This window comes from Elaeis guineensis, chromosome 10 (assembly GCF_000442705.2).
Source record: "Elaeis guineensis isolate ETL-2024a chromosome 10, EG11, whole genome shotgun sequence".
Taxonomy (NCBI): domain Eukaryota; kingdom Viridiplantae; phylum Streptophyta; class Magnoliopsida; order Arecales; family Arecaceae; genus Elaeis; species Elaeis guineensis.
In genome coordinates, this window is record NC_026002.2 from 39171769 (window position 1) to 39189604 (window position 17836).

General features: G+C 35.3%; 1 protein-coding gene across 2 annotated transcripts; it reads left to right on the forward strand.

Annotated features, from left to right (window-relative positions):
- Positions 1–1240: 1240 nt before the first annotated feature.
- LOC105052323 (KH domain-containing protein SPIN1) lies at positions 1241–11785 on the forward strand. 2 transcript variants are annotated; one of them, XM_073244713.1, is made up of 7 exons: positions 1241–1662; positions 1785–1873; positions 4721–4872; positions 7070–7186; positions 7266–7382; positions 9827–9970; positions 11358–11785. In XM_073244713.1, exons 1-7 carry the CDS (start codon positions 1583–1585, stop codon positions 11502–11504), a joined length of 846 nt encoding a protein of 281 aa, XP_073100814.1. In that variant the 5' UTR covers positions 1241–1582; the 3' UTR covers positions 11505–11785. The 2 variants fall into 2 exon arrangements, with proteins under 2 accessions (XP_073100814.1, XP_029122634.1); XM_029266801.2 differs by having other exon boundaries at positions 1244–1662; positions 4721–4803.
- Positions 11786–17836: the final 6051 nt, after the last annotated feature.

Sequence of the window (17836 nt, forward strand, 5' to 3'; positions counted from 1 at the left end):
TATGCATGTATTTTCTATTTGTGTCTGAATATGGAGAAAAAAAAAATCTAATTTTGACTCCATGATATTCCTAACTTCGTACGAGTATTTTTTTTTATTTCTAAAGAGATCACCATTAGAAGCTACATCAAATAAGGTGCTTACTTTCTTCTCTTATTTTGTTTTTTTTCTCTCTCTCATGTGGTAACCATACATAACTGCTTCTCTTAGAAACTTTGCTTGAGTATTTATAATCATTAAATGGATATTGATATTTATAAATATTTACCACATGTTGAGTTATATTTAGAAAATTGTGATGATAGACAGCTTTGAAGCTCTTAATCACAAATATGTCGTTAGCATAATTGCCGCTATGTTTAAAGTGGCTAGACTTAGTCCTATTTTCAGTATAGTTGGTATAAATTGAAGCAGCGCAATATTTATCATCTCATCTCGCATGCTATGGGCATAGGATTGCTTAAGAAGGTTGTTCAATATTGAGAAGAAAATATAGTTAATAATTTTTAGATGAACAATCTTATGAAAACCATATGCAACTTTTTGATTAAAATAAATGTATGATCTAGAAAGCAACCAAAAATAATGGATATTAGTAAGTGACTAATTTCTTCCCGGTCCAACATCTATAAATTGACTGATGAAATCTCCTCTACATACAATCCATTATCTTCATCTTAGTCATACACGTGCTTGCCTAGTTTATAGATTTTGATTTCATTTTAAGAAAAAAAAAGGTTAATTAATTTTAGTAAACATACACAACATGCATGGTTTAATTCCAATATGCAGTAACTAATTATTGTTATCAATCCAACTATAGTCTCAAGTTAAAATTTTGGTTAAGAATCTCATAATAGATATCCATTTTATTCCCAAGAAAAAGGAAAGGAAAAATATGTTTTTATTGCTTCATAGGCTATATTAGGTTGATGGTGCCCTGCCAACTATTTCATGTGAGAACATTTAAAACCCTCAATGCACTAAACCATTTTTTTTTAGCTCCTTGGCTCAAAAAAGTCCCAATGAACCTTATCATCCTCGTTCCTTTGTACAACTGTCTCCTACCAGGGTGCACGTAAAAACCAAAGCATAAAAATGTGGGTCTAATGGTCCAAACCACCGGATGAAATCAACCAATTCAACGGCTACTGATGAGATTGCTGCACCTTTTTTGATTGAAAGACAGCACTCAAACACTAGATTCTCCATCAAACTAGTTTTCTACAAGGGCCATTGGGTGGGCCTCTCTCTCTCCCCCCACCAAAAAACATCCAGCTCTCTATCTTGCTGTAAAAAAGTTGCGAAGTCCCCCTTATACGCAGGCACCTTCTTAAAGCTCCATAGAAAGAGATCCCAAAGAGACAATCCTTTCTTTGCCTTCCTTTTTTCCTACTTCTATTTATATTTTTTATGGGTTGCAGGGTTGCCCACATTGAGAAAGGTTACTCGTAGCCTTCTTCTTTCAGCACCCACAGACAACACCTTTCTACTATCCCACTCCCTCTTTTCTGCTTTCCCTCGTCACCTTTCTCTCCTCTCCTTTCTTCTCTTTCTCTGCAAGACCTTTCTTCACACAAGCATGTCGGGCTTATATGCTCACAGCTTCTCCCCTGCGAGAGCCCTCTCCCCACAGATAAGAAGGACAGCAGATGTAGATAGGTACAATAAGATATATAGAGTGATAGAGTTTTTTTTGATGTTTCTTCTTTTAAATTTTCAATCTTTTTTAATGATATCTGGCGTTTATGAATCTTGGGTTGTTCTCTTTGTTGGTGGTATAGTCAGTACTTGGCAGAGCTGTTGGCAGAGCATCAAAAGCTTGGTCCTTTCATGCAGGTTCTTCCTATATGTAGCCGTTTGCTGAATCAAGGTGAGTGCTTTGAATTCTTTTAGGTTTTTGCTTCTTTGCTAGTTTATCAATATTGCAGGCTGTGTTTACTGATCTTTGTCATGTCTGATGTCATTGCTCCATAGATTTATTATAAAAATGCTTTCTTTTTGCTCTGCTTAATAGATTTATTATAAAATGCTTTCTTTTTGCTCGGACAAGATTGGGAATTGGAATTATAGAACCTAGGTTGGTGTTATAATGCATTTCCTTGGTAGATTTTTTTTCCAGTGGTTCATAATATGAGGCTTATGAGCCTTTAGGTTTCCATGGAATTTGTGAATATAATCTCAATTGATAAGACTGCTGTACCAGGAAAAGTTTTTTTTATGCATTCTACGTAGTGCTCAAATCAGTCTGAGAGTTTCCATCGCTTCCTTCATGGATATTAATAGCTGTTTTACCTTTGTCACTTTATTGTCTTTGTAGTTCTCTTGCCTTATTCTATTTAAGAGTTTTATCCAGATATCTTGGTGTATTCGTGTGATTTATGAGGCATAACAAATGCTTATTGGCCTTCCGGTTTCATTTTAAGATGTAGTTTTGTTTGGTGATTGTTGACTAGCAAACATATCTGGGATATAGAATCTTTGTTGATCTGGTCATGTACAATGGAAGCTGTTTAGTCGTTTAAACTGATTCATTGTCACACTGTTGTTTTTTGAATATGTTGAATTTGTACCTAATCATCCTTCAAGAATATATTGGCTAAATATGAATATGGCTTATATGATGGATTCATGGCCTTTAACTGGATAAAACAACATTTGATTGTGAAACTAAGAACAGTTAGAGGTTTGTGCTTTGTAACCAGAGTAGTTTGGGCTAAAACTTGTCATGCTTTAAGGTGGATGTGGTTGTTTGCATGCCCTTGGTGTATAGCAGATTATGTTGTAGGGTGTCTAATGTTGTTTCTGAGACTGAGTTCTTGACAATTATTGTTAGATAGGTGATTATTTCCTTAAGTTCAAGATAGCTAAAAGGAAGACTTCCCCCTCCATGTGGATGGAATTCTTTGGATTGGCAATGATATTCCTGATTATGTTGCTGTTTGCTTGCCTTCTGTGTTTTTGTTGTGGCGTTATTTAGTTTAGCTTTTGTCTGTCACATACTCGCATTTCTGCTTTGCTTATTTCTGTTGTGGTCCTTTTGTTGTTGGCTCTATGCTCTGCATTCATTATGGAATTACTCTTCAATGCATTGGTGCAACTGGACTCATAAAGTTAACTGACAATAGTTGCTAGGATAGGTCATGGGTTTTGACTATTCTATGTGATCAATTCTTCTCAGTTACATGTGTGTAGCAATTATAGTGTAATTACAAAACTTGTCGATTTATGTACAATATGTACTTCTTTTTGTGCTTCTTCATTTTTCTGATTGCAAAAAAGGATAAGGTTACATTGCATGTTAATAGTTGAGGCACTTAAGAACCTATATAGTATCACATTTTGTAATCAGGAATTAGCAGGATTTTCATCTAAGAACAGCGTTGTTTCTCACTTTGCATGTGTCATAATAGTTGTTATCTGGGAGTAGAAACAGTATGTCTAATGTTTTAGCTACATGCAAATAAAATCGTGAGAAACTTCAATACAGAAAAAATAAGTTTGAAATCCACCAAGCTATGCCTGAACTTGCATCCTCAAATATGTGCAGCTGCAAATATTATCCTGCATTTGCAATCTGGAACCATTCCAAACACTAAAAAGAACTTTCCTGAGTACCTAATCTGCTATTCAGTGATCTGGCACAATGAAAATTTACATAGTTCGTACTTTGGTTTATTTCCACCCTTATGTTCTTTTTCTGGAATTTAGGCAGGCTTTCTCAACCTTGTAAAAACTTGGTTGAAGGCTTGAAGCCATAGGAGCACTTGCTGGAGCAATCATCTTTTAGAATATGGTAGTAATGCCCATATTCTCACAGAGACAATGGATATGTACATAGGACTTTGATTATGATTTGCTGCTTGTCAATCTGGTTGCAGCTTTTTGATGATAACCTTGTAAAATTTTGATGAGATCTTGTAGATTTCTGTATCAGTTATATGTGGATAATGAGGTGATGAAAGTGAAGTTTTGCCAACAAAAAAGAAGAGACAATAGTAAAACCTCCATTTTCCTGAATATACTTTTCTTGGATTTTTTTTTTTGATTTATTGCACTTTATGGTTTGGTGGAAGGTATTGATAAATAGTGAGATGTGTCCTTGTGGCTAGCTTTTGTACAATACTGCAAAATGTTCTAATGAATGTTGCAAATAAATGGATATCAGTATTATTTGCATTACTTGCTACGAATGGATTGTTCTTACATAGATAACACTTGAAGAAGCATAAATATATTGCACATAAAGATAAGATAGAAAAGGATGTGTAATATATTTTGATGCATGTTGGAAGTGATTCTCCCATGTTTTAACAATCTATAAGTTGCCCATACACATTGGTCCTTTTAGATGATCTAAATTCCATTGGAGGGACAAACTTGTATAATATGATTATCTGATATTTGAATGATTAGTGTTATCTCCTTCTTCATGTTGCATTCTTTTTATGTCTTTCTTCATGTTGCATATTTTTATCTCTTTCTTCATGCTGCATTTTTTCCTTTAACAGTTCATTGATCCTGTGGTAATGATAGTTTCTTGTTAATACATTCCCTGAAATTTACATTGGACAACCTATATTATCATTTAGAAGGACCCCAAAATGGGTGATTAGAGGAAGGGAAAAGTAGATATTTTTAGCTACGTTAAAAGTCCATTCATCTCGGGTTTTCGTATCAGCCTGCTCAGTGATCAATGATATTTGTTTTGTCCTGACAGAGATTACACGAGTCTCAGGCATGGTCTCCAACCAAGGATTTGGGGATTTTGACAGGCTGCAGTGTGGAAGTCCCAGTCCCATGGTTTGTTCAAACCTTATTCCTAATGTTGGGGGAGCTTGTTTTGGTGGTTGGAGCAGGCTCCCGCACAATGTGAATATGTGGTTTCCTTTCCATCTGCATGACCTGCCTTGTGAATATTACTTACATTGTTTTAAATGCCTAAGTTCATGTTTTTGTCTATCTTGTTACATGACAAAGTTCATGTAAAAGAAAATTCTTTCCCTTGACTATATATTCCTTACGCTCTGAGCTTAACAAATGTTCCATCAGAATTGTTCAGTATAGATAACATTTATACTATGAATTGTTCTTTGCCTTTTCAAGTATATGAGACAGTCTTCAGCAAGCTCTAGAATTCATTGCATATTAATGAGAGTTTCCTAAAGAATGGAAAGTTGGAAACTCTACCAGGAAGGGATCGAATATGATATGAATTGAAAACACAGTGCTGCAGATTCAAAATTCCAAAGGTATAGCAGAGCTTCATATCCTCCTGTTCCAAATGACATCACCATATTAATCAAACTTCATCATGTGGTTCATGATCTCACATAACGAATAATTAATAGCTTTCACCACTAAAAAAGATTATCAGTAAATTTCAGAGCTTCTAATAAATAACCACCCCAAAAAAAGATTCTACTAACTCGTTATCCCCATAACAGAGTGAAGAAACGCCACTGTAGTGGAAGGATTAAAATTTCTAAGGTGAATTTTCTGATTGCCATATGTCTGGTTGATATGTGGAACAATAGCCACTTCGTATAATCGTATTTTGAGTTTCCAAAATGTTTTTGTGCTCTTGTCATTTTTTATATGATACATTGCAATCAAATTTTGAAATACCATAAAAGCTCTAAATTTCTGAGAGTGCCTTTTTTGGTCCATTATCAGATGGACAGCATAAAATATAAATACAGGCCCATCTGAATTCTACCTTTTAAGTCTCTTAACCCTAACTAGCCAGTGTATATTGCCCAAATCCTTGAATCAAACATAAAAGAGAGAGATTATAAAGCTCCATGCTATCAGTATCCATCATCTCAACAACTGTATTTTTTATCATTTCATGTTCATGTGCTTGATTGCATTCATTTTATAACACTACTATTATCTCATGAAATTCATTCCTTGAGAGGTCATTAACTTTGTTGCCACAAACGAATTTCATTCTTCATAGATCTTTGACACTTTCAGTGTTAGTTGCATGATGAATATTTCATATCCCTTTATTGCAATATTTTTCTACATTTATATTTGATCAACGGATTTTACTAAAAAAAAAAATTAATGGAAGCATTTTTAATTCAGAAAGCCAAAATTGTTTAGAACTATTGTTATAGTTGGATATTTAGTACCACTCTAATTGATTGCAATTAAGTGCAAGACTCTTCTTGTCTGATCAATTACATCATGAAGCCATTAAGTCTGAAAAACCTGACATTTTTATGTCCAATATGATCAACATATTTCATTTTGAATGCCTGAAGATCAGATATATGATTACTTCTTTGTAGCCCTCATATCACCCTAATGGTCATTCAAGCTAGTTCAAAATCCTATCCTCCATTGCTGGACATGTATTTTCTGGAGGCACCATATGCTTCAACAGCTTTAATTGATTGTAACTGTATGCAAGTGCTAAAAATTTCAGGAGGTTGTACTATACTTGTTATGAATGAATTGTTTTGAAATTTTTCATAAGAGTGGGAATAGGGATAAGGCTGCAGTGGAGGCTCCTATTTTATGATGCTGGTCAGTTTTAGTAAGTCTGACACTACTTGTTCATTTAGTCTACATACATGCCATAATGTTTCCCTATGACTATTACATAATCAACAATCATGAGTTAAGTCCCTCGCAGATGAGGTGGAGTCAATTTAATATCCACATATGGCTGTGGCAGTTGGTTCTTGAGGATGGTGGAGGTCTCGTGTCTCTTTATGGATATGGTTTTTATAAGAATATTGTTCAGTCTGATATTAAATCAAGTAGTTACCATAGAGCTACAACTTTTATGTCCTATATAATGCTTTCTTGTTTTTTTTTTTTTTTTTCCGAACACTATGTCAACTTAGTATTTGTATCTGGTCATGCATCACCACTTTGCAAATTGCTTGGATTTTCAAATATAATTATGCATCTCCTGCTTCTCTTTTTCATTCACTTCGGAATGTTTTGCCAAACTAATTATAGTGCACCATGGAAATAAGTTTTATGCATTGGCTTTCTTTTTGCTAGCTCTTTTGTTGATCATAACTGTGGACTTTATTTAATCTTTAAACAGAGAGCAGGTTTTCCACAAGGAATTAATATGGACTGGCAAGGAGCATCACCAAGCCCCTGTTCATATATTGTCAAGAAGATCTTGCGCTTGGAAATTCCAGTGGACACCTATCCTAATGTGAGTCTTTCCTTCCCATGATGATATAGAGGATGCCTTGTGCCTGATTCATGATTAACTCATTTCTGCTGGTTTTCAGTTCAATTTTGTTGGTCGTCTCCTGGGACCCCGAGGCAATTCACTGAAACGGATGGAAGCTTCTACAGGATGTCGTGTTTACATTAGGGGAAAAGGTTCCATTAAAGATCCTGGCAAGGTAATGAAAGTTCTCCCAGGTGTTCTCCAGGTGATGTTTCTCATATTTATCATATTAGAGAACTCATACTTCTATCCATCTTATATCCTAATAACTTCAGGGCAAAGGAAAAGAGATAATCTACACATAAGATTTGTTAACTAACCACCAGACTCACATGTGAAGGCATAAATGAGTCAAGAATGACTTAAGCTAATAACCAGGAGCGAGTCAAGAGAAGAAAGAATCAAGATAACAAACAGGCAATTTAAGGACAAATTGGCCTATGAGCGATTCAAACTCATGACCTCCAGCTTTGTTGCCAATGTTTGCTAATCACAAGACCCCAAAAGCTTAAGCTGTTAGTGAAGGGATCAACAATACGTATCAGGCTTAGAATTTATTTGTCTGTCCAATCCTTGACTTGAGATTGCAATTGGTTAGAGCTAAGACCCTGCTTGCAAATATTGGAAGTTCATTACCTCAAGATATCTCTCTAGCTATTCTTGGTGAAATTCTAAAACAGATATTTTTCCATTTTCTAGTCATGCATATGGTGCATGTTAGCCTACTCACTCTAACTAATTAGAAATCCATCTTTCAAGAGTAAGCACCAAATATCTACCAAAAAAAAGAGGGTGTAAGCACCAAACTTGTCATATATTTGACCAAAATTGGGTACGTGTGTTTTATCCTGGAGGTATCTAACCAGGAAAATATGGTCCATATATGAATGTTAATATGAACGTTACCATAAGTTCAGGAGGTAGAACTCGCACAAATATAAATGTCATCTCTTTGTGCAGTTAGCATGAACGTTACCATAAGTTCAGGAGGTAGAACTCGCACAAATATAAATGTCATCTCTTTGTGCAGACACTTCTTAACATCTTAACAATTAAATTGGTTTATGATTATTTTGCTTATATATGAGTGGAAATTTTCACTTATTTTATTTCTTTATTGAAACATTAGCAATATGTGAAAAGTTAACCTTGTTTTGCTATGTTTGACAAATTATATTAATTTTATTGGCAAATTTCACATAAGAGATCTTGGAAGTTGGAACATTTTCTTTATATAGGGATTTGTTTACTAGTTTATAGCATGGTTGTACTTTTTAGCTTTTTCTCTTCTTGAGATAGTTCTCTGTTTCTGTTTGACATTCTTTTGCTTTGTATGTGCATGAACCTACAGTGTGGTGATAAAACAGATTTCTGAATGGTTACATGCGCTGTTCAGAGAAGTTGCATTTACTCCAACACTTATACACACCAACCATAGTAAAAACTAAGCATAACATGAATTTCAATGGAGACAGGTATTGGTCGTAGTTATTCAAAATGTGAATTATGAACACTGTTCTATTGAAAACAATATTAGATGTCACTGAGAGCAGCTCTAGATATACTTTTCACCACTTCTAGGTTGATCTTTCAGATTATGCCTCCTCTCAGACCCTCTGATTGAAATCTCCACCCTTCTTGTGATGGCTGTCTCTAGCTGTACTTTAGTTAAAACATGAGCTCATATATCAACCTTAACTACATGCACTACTATGTCTCACAGTTTTTCTATGTTATTTGTATGGTGGTTCTATCAATAGTTGATACCTTTAGAAAACCCTAATTACAACCATCAAGCCTTCTTTCAATTTTAGTTTGCTTTGTGGGATCCTTTCTAATCATTCCTATAAAGGGCTCATCTGCTGTCATTACAAATTTTCCAAGTCCTTTCTCTCAACTTTTATTCAGCTTTCCATAGGTCATCTGCACCCTTTTCTTAATCCTTGAATACCTCTCCTCATTGAGCCCCATATGTTTATTGCACATGCCCGTATCATCTCAATAGGTTCGCTGCATTATCGTGATGTCACATCCTCTATTATGCTCATTCATGTCCATCTTTCCTAGTTTTACTAAACATTCCCTTCAAATTCAGATCAATTATACTTCTATAATGTGCTTGGGCGCTCTTTATTGCTGGACACTCTAAAAGTCTAAACCATACAAAATTGCTAGTTGTGTTACCATCTTATGCAGCTTCGCTGTGTTCAAAAGCAGGGTTGCACCATGTGGCACCCAAAGACACCTTTTTGTTTCATCCATTCAAAATGAATCCTATCAGGTGTATTTTCATATAATACAATATCTTTATTTTCATATAATGTAGTGTCTTTATAATGATAAAAAAATAAATCCTCTAGACTTGTTAGGCATGTCTAGCTAGTAATTTGTCAAGTTTTTTAGTACATTTAAACTTGTGACATTTCTCATATTTTTTGCTCTTAACTTTTAATTTTTTTATGTCAACTTAACCAATGTAGTGCTTTTTTCCAGGTTTAATAACGAGTCTCCGGTTATCACATCAATTAAGTTTTGGTCTAATATGCTTTTGTCTTTATCTATTGCTTTCTCCTAGCTTGGAGCTAGAAACTTATTGTATTTATTCTTCTAAACTTGCAGGAGGAAAAACTAAGGGGAAGACCAGGCTATGAGCACTTAAATGACCCGCTGCATATCTTGATTGAGGCCGAGCTACCTGTGAATGTTGTTGATGTTAGGTTGAGACAGGCACAGGAAATTATAGAAGAGTTGCTTAAACCGGTTGTAAGTATTTCTTAGCATGAATCATTTGTTCCATCCCCTTAATTTCCCAAATTTTAGCAGCTTTTAAGCATCACAATATGCCATGTAATGAGCATCCTGCATTCCGAAGAGATTGGTATGTATGATTGTCTAATGGTCTTTTGTTGGGTCTTTGTATTTTTAGCTTTCTATAATTCTAGATGGTCTTAATGATTCATACAGACAGAGAACATTTGGAACCATATGCACTATATCTATTTATACGTTCATGTTGCTCAAAGCTCAAAGTGGGAGCAACAATGAAATTCAATGGAGGAAATGATAAAATCTTCTGTTGCTAAAGCTCAAAGCTAGCTTGCATTTGTTTACTTCTGCCACAGACTTCTTTTCCTAAATTCAGTTGAACTTTGTAGAAGAAAAGGTTAACTTGCATTTATATTTATACTGCTGGCATAGCACAGTCCTATGGCAATTAGAAAGTGTGGGGACATTTTGGGAATGTATATATAATCACCTCTAGGTTTCAGGTGATTCATATGGGACATACTGATCATATATGTAGCTACAGAGATATGACTGGATCAATGCATGGTAGAAGTAGAACATATCAAATGTAGGAAATGTTCTTTTGATGATGGGTTGGACTATGACTGTGGAGGTGTAGGTGGAACTTTGACTGTTAGTAGCTGCTTCACATATATCTGGACTATTTCATTACGTCGAATTTATGAATTCTATACACCTCACCTGGGTGATTAAATAGTAGGCTAGCTAGCCACATCAGGCACATTTGTCATAAAAAATGACAAACTAAAATTGCTTAATTCATAAGAGGGTTCAATACACTGTCAAAGAGCTATCAGATCACTTCAGTTCTACATTTAACATGCCGCTCCCTTGTGTCTGTATTTAACTGAAACAGATATGACTGACATAGATTTATTATTATAGTTTCCCAATCGTACTGTCAGTATTACCTAAGGCTTATCAACAGGATGTTTTTATAGAACAGCACTGCTTCAACAAATTTTGCATATAAAACAGGCCAATAACAATGAATGGGTTTCTTAAGTGTAAGAATAGATGCAGTTCCTTCTTATAGAAATGATTAATATTTATCATCTTTATGTATGAAGCTATGGCTTTTGTCACAGCAAATGTTTAATCATGTAATATATATGTCTTTGCTCGAAGAAAAAGTAATGGATAAGTGAGCTACCAGTAGAACAAGGTTATTATGTATAACCAGAAAAGTTAGAAAATTTCTTTTTTCCTTATTCTGCTAGAGTACATTGGAGCTTCCCTCCATGTGGTGTTAAACTCCTAGTTTCAGTAATTTGAAACTTCATCATAGGCTTAATAAGTATTATTCACTCTGCTTTGTTATAATGAATCTTGCCATCTACAGGATGAATCACAGGATTACTATAAGAGGCAGCAGCTTCGGGAACTAGCCATGTTGAATTCAAGTTTAAGAGAGGACAGCCCCCATCCAAGTGGCAGTGTTTCTCCATTTGGAAATAGTGGAATGAAACGAGCGAAAACGGGATGGTAGAGAATAATTATTACCTCACTAATAGTTCTTAAAATTTTTTCCCACCTATCCAATCATGCCTTCAGCTTAAATTACTTGTTAGTTGAGCTTGTGTGGAGCAGATCACCATTACTAGCTGGTGAGTTTAATCTGCTAGTGGAAATTTTTCAGTAGAAGAAAAGAAAGAAGACATCACAGTATCTGCTGTGACTACATTAGCCAAATCTTCATGTTTTGTTGATGTCAAGCTATGTTTGTTGTTACTACATTTTACTATAATTTAATCATCAAAATTTACTGAATTTAAATCTACTTTTCTTATAATATGTGTAGATCATGATTTATAAAGTGGATAACTTAACATCTAGAGTTGCGTAGAGTCTCTAATTGTGATGACTAACTTAACGTCTCTCAAACGTATGTTATTAACAGAGTTCAGAAATCTTCTTTGAAAACCCCTTTTTCTGTTCTTTTCCTTTCGACACGAGCTGTCACACAGGGTCTAAACCATTCTAGCGAATCATGGCCATTGACATGTCTTGTTTGTCGGCTGTGGTCCTCCAGGAGTAGTAGTTGGTTTGTTTTGTTTCACACTAGCCATTGATTGGGAAGCATGATTGGGCTGAAGAACAGCTAGAAGAAATTGTGTTGTAAGCATTAGCAGACAGCATCAAGTCAATGTCTCAGATGTGGAACCTGTGGAGCCTACACCAGATTAGAGGACCACCATATTTTATTTGCAGCTCAACAGCTAGGTATGGGCTTTAATTAATTGGCTCCATAGTACACCACACTGTTTTTAAGTTGGGAGTTTTATTAGGTTGTTGAATCCACACTGAAGCCAAATTTTCTAGTGCAGGATCCATGTCTTGCTTGGACTAACACGCCATCTTTCTGCTGATATTGGTGTCCTAGATTCCTGGGATGTGGAGGGAACCCAACTTAAAATATGATTAACTAAAAATCTAACCCAATTCCGGACGATTCAGGCCTGACCTACTCAAGTGACAATAACCCGAAAGAGGTGATGGCATGTTTAGAGATTTAGTCAATTCAGACCCGACCTATTTGTTAGGTTTTAATGTCTCAAGATTCGGTCCACAATAAGTCTACAGTGAGATCTAAGATGACGAATAGAATTCAATGAGCCCAAAAATAGTCTAAACGGAATCCAGACAGAAAAACTATGCGTGAGAGAAGCTTAGAGCATGTGGCATGACCTACGGAGCGGTAGAGGCTGGTGGTGGGTCGGCGATGGTGCAGTCAGGCTCGGCAGCGCGGCCCAGTGTGTAGACGCACGAGCACAGCCCAAGCCCAGGTAGGTGCGCGCGCAGACACGGCCTAGTGCGAGCAAGCACACGGGTGCCTAGGCCAATTTTTTGTCATGGTCCATGGTGGACTGCGGGGTGTTGTGCGGTCCATGCGACTACTGTGGATTGATCGGGCATTTTCTGTCTGATTTCTCGTGGTCCACGGTGGACCGATGGCATTTCAGGGGCATTTCTCGTGACTCACGGGTATTTTCATGGACCAGAGCATGGGAGAGCGTGATCTGACGGTCTAGAAGGCAGCCAGATGAGATCTGAGGGTGACAGTTACCTGTTTGGTGTTGTTAGGAAGTCTAAATCATTTTGGACTCAGATTCGGCTCTTTAAAGACCCGTGTATAAACAAAGGGGCACAGTGGTAGCATGTTCGGCCAAAATCCGACGGGCATGGCGGAAGGTGGGAGGACGATAAGGAGGTGATGATATATATATATATATATATATATATATATATATATATATATATATATATATATATATATATATATGTGTGTGTGTGTGTGTGTGTGTGTGTGTCAGTTGGATTTCGGCCAATCGGACTTGAGTCAAAATTTGATTGACTTCTACACCATCTACGCATAGATATCTATCTATTGAGATTTAAAAAATAAAAAAAGTTACACCAATAATGTAGATGGGATGGAAAAATATTAAAAAAGTTAGACCATTAATATGAATAGGATAAAAAATATAAAAAAATTAAGCCATTAATGTTGATGGGATAAAAAAATATAAAAAATAAGGCTATTAATGTGGATAGAATGAAAAAAAATAAATCATTAATATAGATGGGATGAAAAAATATTAAAAAATAGATCATTAATATAGATTGGATGAGATCGGAAGAAAAGTAAGTTGCACCTATCCTACACATGAAGCAATAATAAATAAAAAATAATTAAAAATTATTAAAAATAAATCTGCAAATTACTGAGATATGATACTCAGTACGATCAAAATACCTGAAAATACATTTCTATATGCATTATTATCCAACAAGTTCCTTTTTCTTTATAGAGCATGAAATTTACATGTCGAGCAAAAATAAAAGCAATCGATACCTCTTATGATTGATGGTACAAATCATGTTACAACTGCAGATCCACGATCAAAATATATGTTGATAATTTTTGGTGCAACCAATGCAACAAGAACGACCAACCTCCAATATTATGGTAAACAAATGAAACTTTCTTCCGGATTATTTAAAAATTTTGTAGAAAATCATATAATTTATTGTTCTTCTAAATAAATATACTTTCTTGCTATTTAAATTTTTAAGGTATAAATTGAATGTGATAGTTGAGGATGACACTACTGATACCGGCTTCATTATATTCAAAAAGTTAACACAACAATTGATTAGTATACCAGCATTTAATCTTGCCACCAACCCAAGATCGAATAAATTTGTTACTCCAAATATTATAGAAAAAAATACTTGGCAGTTTCTACACCTTTCAAATTATGTCTGCAGTATGGTGAAAATGCTAATCATAATTTTTGAGTAATAAATTTTTTTTAAGATAGCGATCTTCTAATCGACAGCTCACATGAAGCTTCCGATACCGAATCTTCTTCGCAGCAACTTCCAGAAATAGTAATTTCTACTCTGAAAAAATACTTATATTCAAAAATCTTTTAACATATCACTCTTCAAAAAAACATCTTTTCTTACAATTAGGTAATAAACTTTCATGACATTTATACAAAAAAAAAAAATTTCATATAATTTTTTTTTTCTTTTACACTGAACTGGCAACACCACCACTTGAGAAAAAACTCCATATCGGATAATATAATATCATCCAACTAATTTATTTTCTTTATATTTTTTGTTGCACTTTACCATGATATGCAAAAATTTTTTCAGAATACTAATGGAATATTTATATATTTTTGAGCAGAATGACTGAAGAAAAAAAAATGAAAGAACACTGATCTCTTCGTGACTTTCTTGATGAAGCTATATATTTTATTTTTTTCAATTGAGATTATATTTTCTTGCTCTAACTAAAACTATAGTTTTTATTGAAATCTGCTGCATAGCACAGGTCCCTTGCTAATATCTAATATATATATTATAAAGCAAAAATTGAGAGAAAGTTTTTTAGCATTTAAGATTGTCCACATAAGCAAATTTTTTTATGCCATGTGTCCTCCTACCTAACAATCCTTTAAGCATTAAATTCAAGCCTTAGATTAATAAAAAACTACATTAAATCTTATTTATATGAATTAAATTATGTTATTAATATATAGTATTATTGCATTCTTATAATTAAAATCTATTTATATAGATAGTTGAGAATATGAAACGACACTAAGAATTTGAATGAATGTTATTTTATAATTTATATATAATTTTTTTTCAACATGGCCAGATCTAGAACCCGTGCCCAATGTATGGGCTCAAAATTAGTCTATACTATATATGAAAGGAGAGCTCTGGGCTCTCCCAGCATACCACGTGTCGAGCTCTGAACTTCTCCCGATGTCTTTCTTTTTTTTTTTATTTGGTGCACTGTGGACTCCCTCTGGAATCTTCTCGAGTCCTCCCGAACCCTCTTTTCTCTGCTCTTCTCATCGTCTCTCCCTCTGCCGCCTCTACCTCCGTCTTTGCCTTCTCCTCCTCCTCTTCCTCCCCTTCCTCTACCTCCTCTTCCCTTCCTCTGATGCTGCCACCGATTGTTCCCTCCTTCTTCACTTCCTTTCTGCCCTGACCTTCTCCTTTATCCTCCTCCTCATCCTCGCCCTCTCCCTCAATGCCTTTCCTTTTCCTTCTATGGGGAAGCCGTTCGGTGGTCATCTAAGCTTTCCTGTGATCATCTAAGCTTCCCTATGATCGTCTAGGTCTGTAAAAATAAAAAAAAATTGGAAAAAAAGGGAAAAAGAAAGAAAATACCTAACACAAAACTTCGATCACCGGTGTTGGCCTTCCCTTTTGACCTTCCTCAGGTGCATTTTTTTTTTCATTTTTTTTCTATTTTTCCATCCATCCAACACACAACACACAACACACACATGAGAGAGAGAGAGAGGGGAACATGGGGAAGAGAGAGGGAAGGGAAGGGAGCACAGTAGAGAGAAAATACGGAGAAGAAGATCTGAGAGAAATTTTGAAAGGGTTAGGGTTGGGGTTAGGTTAGGATCGCACGAAGGGTGCGGAGGGCGATCGCATAGGGTGGGGGAGGCGCGGGAGGCGCCTGAGGCCAGAGAGAGGAGGCGAGGGGGGTTGGTGGCACTGGAGCTAGGAGAGGGGAGGGAAGGGGGTTTGGTGGTCGCGCGAAGTTGGATGCGGCATGGACGGCGATGGGGCAGGGCCGTGACGGGGGCAGCATGGACAGTCGTGACTTGGGCCTCATGCGGCGAGGGTGGGGGGTGGGGGGTGGGGAGGTGATAGGAGGAAAGGAAGGGAAGGGGGAAGGGAAAGAAAGAAAAAAAAAGAACAAAAGATATTTGAAGAGCGGGAGGAAAAAATATTATTATTTTATTATTAATAATAATTTAAAATATTATTTTTAAATTATAATAAAGTAGTATTTTAAAAAATTAGAAAAAATATTTTAAAAAATAAAAATAGGGGAGGGATAAGAGATGAAAATATTTTTTTAAAAAAATATTATTATTTTATTATTATGATCAATGAAGATCTCCATAGCAGGCAGCTCGCCATCTACGGAAGGGAGATGATGCACCAGCTTTTCACCTCCAACGTTCTTATCTCTAGGCTCAACAGTCTTGAGTAGAGATAGGTAAATTTGTGAATCTCTTGATATTTATTTCTCTCTTTATTTTTCTTTCTTGGTATTGATCTGATTTTGGGCGAAATTAGTGAACTCTATTTTGCCTGGAATCTATTTCTTTATTATAGTGCTAAATATAACTATTCGTTGATCTTCTCTATTTTAAGATTAACCTTTATTTCTTGATTGTTAGCCTTAACACAAAGGCTCTAATGGAGAGGCTATCCTTACCCTTTTGTTTATTTTTGGGGTATTTTATTTGTTGGGATATTTCTTCTTGGGCTATTATCAATCAGGGTTGCAATGAGAAGGGCATGATGTCTAACAGTGTGATTGATCATTTTTCTTTTTATTTGAGGAATGCTAAGATTTGCTTTTACATGATGCTGATTTGCATATGTTGAATCACGAGGGTTTCTTGCTCTCTAAGATCTGACCTGGTCACTGATTTTTATATTATAGTATTCCTCTTTGCATATGCACCATTTTTACGTAGATGTAGCTTCCATCGAGATGCTGCATCTTTTCTATTGGTTTTTGAGATGGATGCTTGCATTCATGAAAAATTTTACCTGTTCATTTAACAACGAGGTGAGAATATCACAAATATCTGCTTCAGAACAAACAAAACTATTTGATCAGTAAGCCCTTTGTGAATGCCAAATGTTGGTTAATATCAACAACAATCTAGAGCAGCAAGAAAATAATTCCTTCCAGGGCCCAAGCTAATGAAAAGGATGACAGGCAATTAATAGATCAGTGTCCAGTTCATGATGCTATTTGTTCAAATCAAGTATTTGTGTCTTGGTTGGAAAACAGTGTATTACTGCAAAATGTGTAGGGACTATGTCCTTCACTTTTGAGACTGAACTGAAGAAGAAAAGTGAGTTTGATAGTATTTTTTTTAAATATTTTTTATAATTTTTTTTGATTGTTGTTTTTTTGTTGTTCAGTTAATTTTTTGAAAGATACAAGACTGGAGAATGGTGGTGTTTTGAGTATTCGACAGGCAAGAAATCGAGAAAAGATGAGTGCTAAATTTTTTTATTGATCCGAAACTTGTCACAATGGTGAATTGATTTTTTTCTCTTTTTTCTCTGTCTTTCATTCACTATCTTACTGCATCAATATTTCCTAAAGATCAAATAAGACTGTAAATCTTTTCTCAAATGATGGTTTCCTTTGAGATTGGAAGGCTATGATCTTGTAAACAGCAACCTCCTATGAACCTGATGAAAAAAAAATCAGACCCAAAATTTTTCAAATATTTTTTAGTAAAA

What these genes read in the sequence shown, in the direction of transcription:
- LOC105052323 (XM_073244713.1), top strand. Translation starts at nt 1,583, where the DNA reads ATGTCGGGCTTATATGCTCACAGCTTCTCCCCTGCGAGAGCCCTCTCC. An exon ending in CAGTGGACACCTATCCTAAT is followed by an intron (nt 7,187 to 7,265) that starts GTGAGTCTTTCC and finishes GCTGGTTTTCAG; the next exon opens with TTCAATTTTGTTGGTCGTCT. An exon ending in CCATTAAAGATCCTGGCAAG is followed by an intron (nt 7,383 to 9,826) that starts GTAATGAAAGTT and finishes CTAAACTTGCAG; the next exon opens with GAGGAAAAACTAAGGGGAAG.